Source organism: Sciurus carolinensis, chromosome 18, assembly GCF_902686445.1.
Source record: "Sciurus carolinensis chromosome 18, mSciCar1.2, whole genome shotgun sequence".
NCBI lineage: Eukaryota > Metazoa > Chordata > Mammalia > Rodentia > Sciuridae > Sciurus > Sciurus carolinensis.
The window spans coordinates 5,139,292-5,151,935 of NC_062230.1; the positions used below are offsets into that span (position 1 = coordinate 5,139,292).

Below are 12,644 nucleotides of genomic sequence, written 5' to 3' on the forward strand. Positions count from 1 at the left end.
CTTCTGGCTGGCTGCCAGGCGCCATCTTGGTGAGTCTGCATGGCATAGCCCCCAACACTTGCCTTGATCACTCTTGTTAATGCCACAGGGCACCTCGCAACCATTCTGATTTCCTGAGCATGGGGCCTCAGGACAGGTGTCTTTGTCTCTAGTTCCCTCACTGGGTTTTTATCCTCATAGCACGGATTGGCCTGGCCCTAGAGCTGGTCACTTATTTGCTGTTTTTGTTTCCTGTGGCTGCTGTGGCAAATTACCCAAACCAGGAGACTCAGAACCACAGATAGTTCATCACGGTTCTGGAGGCCTGGAAGTCCACACTCCCTCCCGAGGCTCTAGAGGAGAATCTGTTCCTGTCTCTCCCGCGGGTGTTTCTTTTTCTCAATTGAATAAAAAAACTACCCCCCAAAACCAACAGAAAAACACACCACATAAAGTTTAACTTCTTAACCATTTCTAAGTATACATTTCAGTCATGTTAACAGTAACTGTCTCGCACTGCTGAGAAGCGAATCTCCAGGACTTTTTCATTTGGTAAATCGGAAACTCATTAAACAACTCCCCAGTCTCTCTCCCCCAGGCCCTGGCGACCCCCATTGACTCTCTGACTCTGCAAATTTGATTAGTTTAGAAACCTCACATTTGTGGGGTGCATAGGGTTTGTGTGTGTGTGTGACTGGCTTATCTCACTTACCATAATGTCCTTAAGGTTCATTCATGTTGTAGTGTATCACGCAATTTCTTTCCTTTTTAAAGCTGAATGATATCCGGTGTGTGTGTGTGTGTGTGTGTGTGTGTACGCGTGCAATACGGATAGTCTATCCATTTGTCCCTCTGTGAACTCCTGGGCTGCTTCTACCTCTTGGCTATTGTGAACTGTGCTGCTATGAACATAGTTGTGCAAATATCTCTTTGGCTATAGACCCCCAGAGGCGGAGTTGCTGGATCATATAGTAAGCCTTCTTTTAATTTTATGTATTCATTTTGGTGGGGGGTTAACAGGGATTGAACCCAGGGCTGCTTTAACCATTGAGCCTTTATATTTTTTACTTTGAGACAGGGTCTCACTAAGCTGTTTGGGGCCTTGCTAAGTTGCTGAGGCTGGCTTTGGACCCGAAATCCTCCTGTCTTGGCCTCCTGAGCCGCTGGGATTACAGGCGTCCCCACCACACCTGGCCTCCTTTATATTTTTCAGAGAAGTGCCACATCACTGTTCCTGCAGTGGCTCCATCTCCCTTTCCTACTCACTGTGCCCAAGGGTTTCAATGTCTCCACGACCTCCCCGGTCCTTCTCTGGGTATCTCCTCCTCCTCCCTGGATAACTGCCATTCTAAGAATTGTGAGGCTGTGCATCTTTTCACGTGCTTGCTGGCCACTTGTATGTCATCTTGGAAAAATAGATACTCAAGTCTGCTGCTCATTTTAAATTGGGTTATTTGATTTTTTTTTTTTTTTTTTTTTTTTTTGCAGTGCTGGGGATTGAACCCAGGGCCTTGTGCTTGCAAGGCAAGCACTTTACCAACTGAGCTATCTCCCCAGCCCACGGGTTATTTGATTTTTTTGTTGTTGTTGGAGCTTTTGTTTTGTTTTTTGTTTTTGTTTCTGTATTGCAGATTGAATCCAGGGTCTCACACATGTTAGGAAGATGTTCTCCCCTTTAATTATGCCCCGACCCCCTTTTAAAAAAATATTTTGAGACAGGGTCTTACAAAGTTTCCCAGGCTGGCCTCAGACTTGTGATCCTCCTTCCTCAGCCTCCTGTGTAGCTGGGATCACAGGCGAGGGCCACCACACCTGCCTGTTGGAGTTCTTTATGAATGCTGCCTATTTATCCCTTCTCAGGTGCATCATTTGCAAATATTTCCTCCCATTCTGTCAGTCATCTTTTCACTTTGTTGACTGTGTTCTTTGATACACAAAAGTTTGATGTAGTCCCATTTGTTTATTTATTCTTTTGTTGCCTGGGCTTTTAGTGTCATAGCAAAAGAGTTCATTGCCAAATCTGATGTCATGAAGCTTTTCTACTGCTTTGTTTTAGGGGTTTCATAGTTTGGGATCATACATTTAGGTCTTTAACTTAAAAATTTTTTTTTAGTTGTAGATGGACACAATACCTCTAATTTATCTATTTATTTTTATATGGTGCTGAGGATCAAACCCAGTGCCTCGCGCATGCTAGGCAAGTGCTCAGCCACTGAGCTACAACCCCAGTGTCCTAGGTCTTTAATCTTTGAGTTCTTTTTTTTTTTTTTGTGGTGCTGGGGATTGAACCCAGGGCCTTGTGCTTGCAAGGCAAGCACTCTACTGACTGAGCTATCTCCCTAGCCCAAGTTCATTTTTTTGGGGGGGGGGGGTACTGAGGATCGAAATCAGGGGCACTCAACCACTGAGTCACCTCCCCAGCCCTATTTTGTATTTTATTTAGAGACAGGGTCTTACTGAATTGCTTAGTGCCTCGCTTTTGTTGAGGCTGACTTTGAACTCGCCATCCTCCTGCCTCAGCCTCCGAAGCTGCTGAGATTACAGGCGTGGCCACTGCTCCTGGCTTTGAGTTAATTTTTTCCACATCATTTTCTTGAAGATTTTGTCCCATATGTTAATTGGTTGAAGATCATTTAACCATACATAAGAAGGTTTATTTTTGGGCTTTCTATTCTAGGCTGTGAGTTAAGTTGTCTTTATGCCTTTTGTCTTTATGATTTTTTTTTTTTTTTTTTGCGGTGCTGGGGATGGAACCCAGGGCCTTATGCATGTGAGGCAAGCACTCTACCGACTGAGCTACATCCCCAGCCCCAACACCGCACTGTTTTGATCACTCTGTAGTATTTTTTGAAATTGGGAAGTGTGAGTTTTCCAACGTTGTTCTTTTTCTAAACTGTGTTGGTCATCTGGGACCCCTGGAGATTCCATGTGAATGTTAGGATAAAATTTTCTGTTTCTGCAAAAACTGTTCTTGAGATTTTGCGAGGGATCGTGTTGAAGACACAGATCACTTTGGGTACATGAACAGCTCAGTTTTAAGTGTTTTACTCAATGAGCATGGGATGGCTTTTTATTTATTTGTGTCTTTAATTTCTTTCCACAATGTTTTGTAGTTTTCAATGAACAAGTCTCTCACCTCCTTGGTTAGGTTTATTCCTTAGTATTTTATGCTTTTTGATGCAAATGTGTTATAAATGGAATAGTTTTCTCAAGTTCCTTTGTATATTGTCCCTTGGTGTATAAAACAACTAATTTTTTTGTGTGTACGTTGTGTGTGTGTTGAATCTTTAGGATTTTCTACACGTGGGATCATGTTGTCTTGTGAACAGAGATAACTACTTTTCTTTTTTTTTTTTTTGTGCTGGGAATTGAGCTCAGGGATGCTTTGCCACTGAACCACATCCCCATCCTTTTTATTTGTTTATTTATTTTATTTTGAGACAGGATCTTGCTAAGTTGCTGAGGCTGGCCTCCAACTTGCGATCCTCCTGCCTCAGCCTCCCAAGTTGCTGGTGTGTGCCACTGTGCCTAGCTGTATATAATCTTTTTAATACAGTGTTGTATACAGTGTGCCAGTGTTTTGTTGAGGGTTTTGCATCAGTGTTCATCAGGGATGTTGGTCTTTAGGGTTTTTTTTGTGTCTTTTGTCTGGTTTTGGTATTACAGTCCTGTTGGCCTCATAGAATAAGATTGGAAGTGTTCCCTCCTCTTTAATTTTTTGGAAGACTTTCAGGAGGGCTGGTGTTAATTCTTTAAATGTTTGGCAGAATTCTCTAGTGAAACCATCTGGTCTGAGGCTTTTCTTTGTTGGAATTTTTGTTACAGATTCAGCTTCTTACTCATTATTGATCTGTTCCGATGGTCTGTTTTTTCCTGATTCAGTCTTGGTAGGTTGTATGTTTGTAGGAATTTACTTATTATATCTAGATCTCCCAATTTGTTGGCATACAGTCCTCCTGCTTCTTTTTAGGACACTTGTCATGGCATTTGGGACCCCCCCCAGGATCATCTTCCTCAATCTTTAACTTAATCACATTTGCAAAGACCGTTTTCCCATATATGGGAACTCTTTAGGGCTCAATTGTCTCCCCAGAACCCATTTGTTGAATTCCTTACCCCACTAAGGACTGGAAATAGTTGTTTTTTTTTTTTTTTTTTTTTTTTTTTTTTTTTTTTTTAACCAGGAGAGATTGAACCCAGGGATGCTTATCCACTGAGCCACATCCCCAGCCCATTTTTTTTTTTTAATTGGAGACTGTTTCTTGCCAAGTTGCTGAGGCTGGCTTCGAACTCAGTCCTCCTGCCTCTGGGATCACAGCTGAGTGTCACTGTACCTGGCTGGAGATAGGGTTTTTCATTTTTTTCTTTTTTTTTTTTTATGTGGTGCTGGGGTTGAACCCAAGGTCTCATGCATGCCAGGCAAGCTCTCTACCACTGAGCTACAGCCCCAGCCTGAGATAGGATTTTTAAAGAGGTAATTTGAGTTAAAATAAGTTACCAGTATGACCAGTGTCCTTCATGGAAAAGATTAGAACATGGTCATGTGAAGAAGGAAGGCCAGGTGAAGGTACAGGGGGAACATGGCATGTCCAAGCCAACAAGAGCAACCTTGAAGACCAGGCCTCTGCCAGCACTGGATTCGGATTCCCAGCCTCCAGAATGACGAGAAGGTACTTTCCTGTCATTTAAGTCCCCCACTGTCTGGTTATGGACCCCTCAAGGAAACTAATACAGTGACAGTCACAAGTTCTAAGGAGTGGGGCCTGGATATCTTTGGGGTCATTATCAACTTGGAACTCTCCCTCACATTTTTCTTTTATCTGTTTTGTTCTCAAAACAGTACCCATCCTTAGAGAGTTTGTGTTCTGGTGCAGTAAATAAACAAATCGTCCTTTGCCACAGGGTAACAGGTGCGTCAGAGAAAGAGAAGGCAGGGACAGGTGAGAGTACTGAGCAGGGGAGGCAGGTGCGGTTACAAGCTTAGAAGGGATCAGGGAGCCCGGTGCCTAGTGCACGCCTGTGATCCCAGCCGCTCGGGAGGCTGAGGCAGAAGGATCGCGAGTTCAAAGCCAGCCTCAGCAACTTAGCGAGGCCCTAAGCAACTCAGCAAGACTCTGTCTCCAAATAAAATACAAAAAGGGCTGAGGATGTAGCTAGTGGTTAAGCGCCCCTGGGCTCAATCCCCAGTACCCCCCAAAAGAAAGGGGTCAGAGAGGGACTGTCTGAGACGGTGCCGTTTAATTCAAGTCCTAGAGCAGGAGAGAGACCCAGGAACTTGGGAAGCCCAAAAAGAACAGCCTCAGGAGGGGAGAGCAGGTGCAGCGGAGGAAAAGCAGGAGGGTCAGGGCGACAGCAGGGCCTGGCGGACAGCGGCAGGATGTGAGGGCAGAGCTGCCATGGCAACTGAGGGAGGGGTTCCCGGGCCATTGAAAAGCCTCTGGCTCTGCTCTGGTGAGGTGGGAGCCGCTGAAGGAGTTTGAGAAGGTGCGTGATCTGCACCAACTTGTTTTGAAAGGATTGTTTGGGCTGCTGGGTGGAGAGAAGGCTGGAGGAGAGTCAGGAAGGGGACCAGGCGGATATTTCAGGAACCCAGGCCAAAGAGGCTGGGGGCCCAGGCCCAGCCCTGCAGGAGGGGAGAGGTGGGTGCGCCCTGGAGATATTCCGAAAGTCATGCTTCAGAATTTGTTGATGAAACAAATGAGATATGAGAAACTCAGAGTGGCTGCCAGTTTGAGGGCCTGAGCTGTCATTTACCCAGATGGAGAAGACCAGGAGGGAGCGGGTGTGGGGGACAGGAAGATCCGCGCTAGGTCACGTCTCGAGGACTTCCGGGTGGCGATGTTGGAATCAGCCGTGGACGTCCAGGCCTGGGCTGGGGACGTCAGTGGGGGTTGCCAGTTCATAGGTGGTGATGCCAGCTCAAGGGCCATGAGAAACCAGGCCAGGGGGTCCCTGGGGCTGAAGACGAGTTTGCCCTTGTCCCAGGCCAGAGAGCTGAGGAGGAAAAGAAGACATAGTTCCTTGAACGGGGAAGTGAGTGAGTGGTGGCCCCGTGGACTTTGCCAGACTCTCGGGCAGGCTGGTCGCGGTCAATGGACGGCTACCAGCGGGGTCCCTAGGGCGGCTGAGCTCTGCCCTCCCTCCTGGCCCTCTGGCTGTCCTGCCCTGCCGCCTCCACTCTGTCCTTTGACTTTCCTGTCCTGAGCGAGGCCACTCTTCGTCTACCCCAATTTGTTCTGGCACTGCGAGGGCCCCTGCATGCAGACGCACAGCCCCGCTCCCCACAGAGAGATCCTGGCTGCCTTCTTGTTTGGAAGGCTGCCGGCAATGGGGTCTGCCCACAGGACAGGCCACCAAGGCCACGTGGGTCCTGGAAGTAGGCTCAGTGACTTGGGGAGAGGTTTCCAGAATCTGGTATCCAGAGCGTGTTTAGCAGGCGTATGTGGCCTCCAGGGAGCACATTCCTGGGTCCTGGAGAAGCAGGATGGACTCTGGGAATGGGTCACCTAAGGATGGTCGCGTGTCCTGCTGCCACCTGCAGAGAGTGTCATTTCTTCCTCTTTTTTCTTTTTCTTGCTTTTTCTCTCTCTTTCTTTTGCACTGGGGATTGAACCCACTCAGCTACCACTAAGCTACATTCCCAGCCCTTCTTTAAACATTTTTGAGACAGGGCCTCACTAAGTGGCAGAAGCGGGCCTTGGACTTGGGATCCCCCTGCTCGGCCCCCCGAGGTGCTGGGATGACAGCGTGTGCCGCTTGCCTAGCTCCAGGGGTCCGGTCTCACTCTGCAGAGCGAAGTGCAGTGGTGGCCTCCGTGGGCCCTGCGAGAGGCGGGTCTTCCTGAGGGAGCCTCAACCACCCTCTTCTCTGAGTGTGCTCAGGTTGGCCATCCCCGACTCCACGTGGCTGTCCATCAAGTTCAAGGCTTTGGTCTGGACAGAGGGGTCAGCTTTGTCTCCTTCACCCTCCATCTGCAGCCTCCAGAGGCCACCCACCAAGACCTGCCCTCAGGGACTTGGCCATCTGGGACAAGTGTAGGGGAAGGTGTGGCCAGGTGGGCGAACCCACCTCCGGAGAAGAGACTGGCCAGGCCCTGCTTCCCTGCCAAGGGACTTGCAGAACTCAGGGAGGGACGGATGGTCCAGAAGCCAGCAGCAGGTGCTCTGGGTTCCCAGCCTCCCCGACATACCAGGGGCCATTCCAGGATCCCTGTCCCCCACCGGGCCAGGAGCTGAAGGCAGATGGGAAACCACAAAGGAGCCCGAGACACTTTCCTTTAAAAGGACTTGATTTATTAGTCTTTTTCCAAAGCAGTTAATTCTTTTTTCTTATTTAAAAAATATGTGTTTCATCCAGAGTTATACCAAAGTGATTAAAATGAATCTACTGGAGATACAGCTCCCCAGATCAGAAAAAAAAAAAAAAAAAAAGAAGTTTTCAACGAACCACAAAAATAAAACCCAAAGACAACATCAACAATCAAACATATTCCCCAAATATCCAGGACAAAAAATAAAATATTTATTGATCTATCACAGCGAGACACGAAGAGATTTGGGGGCCGGACGGGACATGCTCTGTAGTAGTGGCTCGAGGGAGGGACGGGGGATACAGTACTGCGTGTGGGGAGACCCGGGCGGGCAGGAGGGTCCTGTGGCCCCAGCCCGCGCAGCGCTCACACCCTGGGCCAGCGTCGGGGGTGTGGGCGGGGGCGGGGCTGCCAAGGAAGGTTAACCAGGTGGGCGGGGCGTGCCCAGCCAACTAGGGGCCAGGCGGTCAACGGGGGACATGGTCGGATGGGCAGACGGACGGGCACATGGATTCCACAAGAGCAAGGGGGCTATTCCCAGTGTGAGGGGGTCTTCTGACTCCAAGGTGCCCCCGTTGTGGGGGAACAGCCATTGGTGGGGGAGGAGGCCTAGTGGACCCAAGGAGCGGAGGGACCTTGTGACCGAATCCAGCTTCAAGGCTTCAGGTGGTTGGGTACCAGCTGGACCGCAGCCGGGGGTGGCTCCTGGCGGGCAGGGGGAGGTGGGACTGCCCAGGAAGTATCTGCACCATCTTCAGAGGAGCCCAGGGTGGGGGTCCCGCAGGGGCTGCCCTTCCCTCCTCCCTCCCCCCAGGAAGATAAAAGCACCAGCAAGTAGCACCAATTTCCCGGAGATGGAGACTGTTGGGGGAGCTCCCGGGGGAAGGGGGCGGGCAGGGGCTGAGCCCACCAGCCCTGGCCTCTGAAGCAGGGGGGCCTCCCAGTCGGGGCAGGTGGGCACCGCTCTCTGGGCTTCTTGTCCTGTGGATCTCCCAGGCCACCGCCTACTGTCCCCTCCGGGGGCATGGAGTGGGGTACGGGGTGGGGTCACGGGGGTCTACATTCTCCACCAAGCAGTAGCACCAACGTTGATGAGGTCGCGAGTCAGGGGTCCCGGGAAGCTCACTTTCTCTTCCGGCCGCAGGATTTCCCCAGGCAGGCTCCACCTGGGCAGGGGGGTGCACAGGAAGGTCAGCTTGTGCCCCACCCCAGGGGATTGGACCCAGGGACACAACCAATGAGCCACATCCCAGCCCTTTTTTTTTATTGTATTTACAGACAGGGCTTCCCTAAGTTGCTGAGACTGGCCTTGAGCCCACGATCCTCCTGTCTCAGCCTCCTGAGTGGCTGGGATTACAGGTGTGACCACTGTGTCCAGCCTGGGTTTTTTTTTCAGTCCCTGCTTGCTCAGACTATTTCAAACAGAGGCTCGGAGAAGCCAGGCCATGGCCCAGGGAAAACTCAGCTGTGCAGGTGGAGTGGGAGCAGGGCCCCAGGCCTCACTGATGAAATCAAGGCTCAGAGAGAGTGGGGCCAGGTTAGGAAAGTACCGGGCTGGACAAGGTCCACTGCTTCTGGGAAGCCTGCAGAGCAGCCCCATCAGATGGGGTGAAGAAGGAGTCCAGGTGTCTGGAGGGATGGCCTTCTAAGGGAGTGGGTTGGACCCTTAGAGGTGAGGGTTTATCACAAAAGTAAACCGAGGCTCAGAGAGAGGGAGAGGGGGTCCTATCCACACAGTCTGTGGCTAAGCTGCAAGAGGAGCCCGGGATTCCTGGGGAGGGTCTGACTGGCACATTGTTCTAGGTCAACATCTGGGTAAGAGGCTGCTGGATCTGGCAGCGGAGTCTGAGTAGGCTCTACGGCCAGTAGATGTGGCTTGTTACCGCCCCCTGGTGGCAACCAGCAGAGGAACAGGGGACGGGAAGACCAGCCTATCCTGCTCATCCTGGTTGAAAAGCATCTTGACAGGACCACAGGCACCAGCCTGATGGACAGCTGGCACACTGGGAAGGGTCAGTCTGGACTTGTCCCTGGCCCTCCCACCTCTGGCCTCAGCCACCTCATCTGATAGTGCAGGCAGGTGAGGCAGGAGGGCCTCCACTCTCCTGGGTGACTATGGGCAGAGCTCTGACGCCTTTGGCCTCCTCGAAGCCTGGGTGGTGGGGCCGGGTGACCAGAACCTACCCACACAGTTAGCTCCACAGGCTTGTCTGCACCTTTCAGCAGGTCCCCGCTGGGGCCACTGACTTCTCGCTCACCACCCTGCTTCTCTGCTCCACCTGTCCTGCCTGCTCTCTCTGCCCTTCCATTCGCCCCTTCTTCCTGGGTCCCTCCCCACAGAAGGGGGTGGGCAGCACCTCAGGATCATGGGGTCCCGCGTGAGCCTGGGGGGCGGGGTCTGAGCCTGCTTGTCCCCAGGCCCAGGCTAGTGGACCCTGACCTTGGCTCTGTCTTTGTCCTTCCATCCCCTGCCTCTTCCAGGAACTGCGTCTTACTCACCTTGGAATCCCAGGGCTCCCAGGGCCCCTCCGTAGGCCTTGGGGGGTTTTCCTGTTGAGGAAGGATGGGTTTGGGGAGGGGCTCTCCCGGCACCCCCACTGCGTGCCCGGCCTGTCCTGTCTCAGCAGGCCGCAAAGGCCTCCCTGCCCAGTCTCACTCCCATCTTCTGCAGCCCAACCAGAGGCCTCTCAGAGGCCTTGCCCTGGAGGTCTGGCTGCCGGGTGGGTGCTCCAGCCCCAAGTGCTGTCTGGCTTCAGCCTGGCCCATGTGACAGCTCTGGGCTGCCCCTCCCCTGCCACCTGCTTGATCTTCTCTCACATGGTTACTGTCCCTTTCTATGGAACTTGTTGGTCTCTGCGTTAGTTCTGACCCCAGGGGATCCAGGTTCCTGTCTTGCCTCAGTGGCTACTCAAGAGCTTGGCTCTTATCTCCATATCCCAGGGAGGGACGTTCAGCTTCTGTGATTCCTGGGGGCTCCCTCAAGCCCCCCATACCAGAGACGTGCCCAGGGCCATGGCCACACTAGCAGCTCCCTCAGTGGGACTCTCCTTCCACTCCAGGAAAGGCGCTCAGGGCCCGAACCCCCCCAAAAGAGACATCTTTTTATAGCAGACTCACCACCGACTCCCAGGCCCCCGGCACCGCCACCTACAAGACAAGGAGAGGTTCTGAGCACACCTGCTCCCAGCAGCCCAATGTGCCCTCCCGGCTGGCGAGGCTGGCTCAGGGTGTGTGATGGGAAGGCCTGACTTCTGGGCTCCCGGAGCCCTGGGCTCTGCCTCAGCTGCCTGTGTGACTTTGGAGCAGTCCCTGGCACTCTCTGAACCTCGGTTTGCCTCATGTGGAACATGATGGAGAAGCTATGTGTCCCCCAAGCACCCTGAGAAGCATGAAAGGTGTTTTAGAAAAGCCAGTGTCCCTGTCCTTGGAAAGGAGGGAGGCAGACGGGGGTGGGGAGGCTTCCTGCCAGCTTGGGGTCTGGCCTGGTGCGACCTGAGCTCTTGGGGTTCGACCTTGGATACGAGCTCAGCCCTTCTGAGCAGGAGATGAAGCAGGGGAGGAGGACCCAGCAGAGCTCAGGACAGGGCCAGGGCAGGGCGCCTGGGTGTACCTGGGAAAATGGGAGACAATCCGAAGCCAGGTCTCGCTGCTGCTCCTGCAGGGGAGACTAGGGGTTGGTGGCAGGTAGGGGGCAGGCCCTGCTCTGGCCTGGTCACCCAAGCCTGTCTGGGGCCATGTCTCCCCATCACCATGCAAGGGCAGCCAGGGGAGCTTCCTCGACTACATGTGTCCCCACCAAGCACCCGGTGGGATGCCTGAGCTTCCTGCACTGCCTCAGCTCTGAGGCCTGCCCTTAGCCCAGGACGCCTCCTGTCCTGAGTGCCCTGTCCACCCCCAGCCTTGGGTCCTCATGTGGGTGTGGGCTGCGGGAGGCCCTCTGCTCCTAGGATTCTACAGCAGAGCCAGCCCTCCCTCCACCTGGGAATGGCCTGGTGGCTCCTAGGACACCTCCAAGGCCAGCAGCACCTCGGAAGAGGCAGATGGGGCTCAGGACCAGGCGCGGGTGTAGGAGTCCTGACCCCCCTCTGCTTCTGTTCTGGGGTCAGGATTTATCTTGCACAGACTTTCAGGGGAACCGTGAGCAGGATGGAGACCTGAGCCAAGGTGGGAGCGATGGCAGGGGGTAGGGCCACCAGCAGGCCTGGTGGAGGAGGTCGGCAGGGACAACTCACCATATTTGGCTGCTTTAGCAGCTGCAGCTGGGGACACACCTGGAGAGATGGGCATCGGGTGGGGTGAGGAATTCAGGCCCCACCATCTGCCCCACTTGCTCTCCCACATCTGGTCACCCTAACCCTCACTGTCCAGCCTTCCAGCTTTATTAAGCTCCTACTGTGTGTAGGGGACCCAAGGACCACCTGAGAGAGGGAAATGTCTTCAGGCCGCCATGATGGGGTGCAGACTTTGAGAAATTCATTTCTCTCCAAACTTTTATTTCAGTGTCTGAAAAATGGGCCTGACCGTCACTCCAAGGAACTGGTGGTGGTCAGTGTCAGATGAGAGAGGAGAGGACCGGTGTGGGGCCTCTGCTGCCAGGGCAGCCCTGCTTCCGCTTGCCCAGCCCTGGTCTAGGGCTGCAGGGGCCCAGCAGGGAGGGTGAGGTCCCCATGGCCTGGGGGCAGCGCACTGCAGGGTGGGGGCGAGGGGCGACCCGGGCAGCTTGGGCAACAGCGTGCGCCCTGCCGAGAAACCTTGGCGAGGCTCGCTGGGCCTGGCTTCAGACTGTTCCAGTTAACCAAGGAGCACCCAGGCGCCCTGGCCCTGTCCTGAGCTCTGCTGGCCCTTCCTCCTCCCCTGCTTCACCTCGCTGCTCAGGAAGGCTGAGCAGTATCTGGCGGAGGGAAGAAAGGCTTTGTCTGTCTCTCTGTCTCTCACACGCATGCGCAATATGCCTGCTGATTCCCGAACAGTCCTCACCTCCAAAGCCAGCGCCTGGGATGGCTCCTGCGGCCCCAAGCCCTCCAACTCCGAGCCCACCGACTCCCAGTCCTCCGGCTCCAAGCCCACCGATGCCCCCCAGGCCTGCGGAGAGAGCTGTGCATTAAACCTGCTGATCAGGGAGCTTCTAGCAGTCTGTCTGCAGAGGGGTGGGGCTGCTGTCCTGGGAAGGGATGGAGCCTTAGCCCCCAGGACCTCCGAGGTCACTGAGGAGCCAGCAGGTGGGGCTCGGGGCAGGTCGTGGCCTCTGCGGGGAGCCTCCCCACATCCACCAGCGCTCACCATACTGGGCGGCTTTGGCAGCAGCTTTGGCAGCAGCAGCAGAAGCGGCAGGTCCGACCCCTGGGGACAGAGAGGG

The 12,644-nt window shown here is 53.5% G+C and overlaps 1 protein-coding gene across 14 annotated transcripts in view; it reads right to left on the bottom strand.

Moving 5' to 3' along the window:
* Positions 1-8,272: 8,272 nt before the first annotated feature.
* The window catches only part of Eln (elastin), a 29,246-nt gene continuing 24,874 nt past the window's right edge, over positions 8,273-12,644 (bottom strand). For 9 of the 14 annotated variants that reach the window (XM_047533049.1, XM_047533045.1, XM_047533039.1 and 6 more), the window contains 7 exons: positions 12,569-12,628; positions 12,266-12,370; positions 11,521-11,559; positions 10,899-10,943; positions 10,406-10,435; positions 9,788-9,838; positions 8,273-8,454 (listed from right to left, as the gene is read on the bottom strand). In XM_047533049.1, coding sequence (XP_047389005.1) covers positions 8,411-8,454; positions 9,788-9,838; positions 10,406-10,435; positions 10,899-10,943; positions 11,521-11,559; positions 12,266-12,370; positions 12,569-12,628 — 374 coding nt within the window. In that variant the 3' untranslated portion in view covers positions 8,273-8,410. The remainder of the gene's footprint in view (positions 8,455-9,787; positions 9,839-10,405; positions 10,436-10,898; positions 10,944-11,520; positions 11,560-12,265; positions 12,371-12,568; positions 12,629-12,644) is intronic. The other 5 variants (XM_047533040.1, XM_047533041.1, XM_047533044.1 and 2 more) reach the window with 5 other exon arrangements.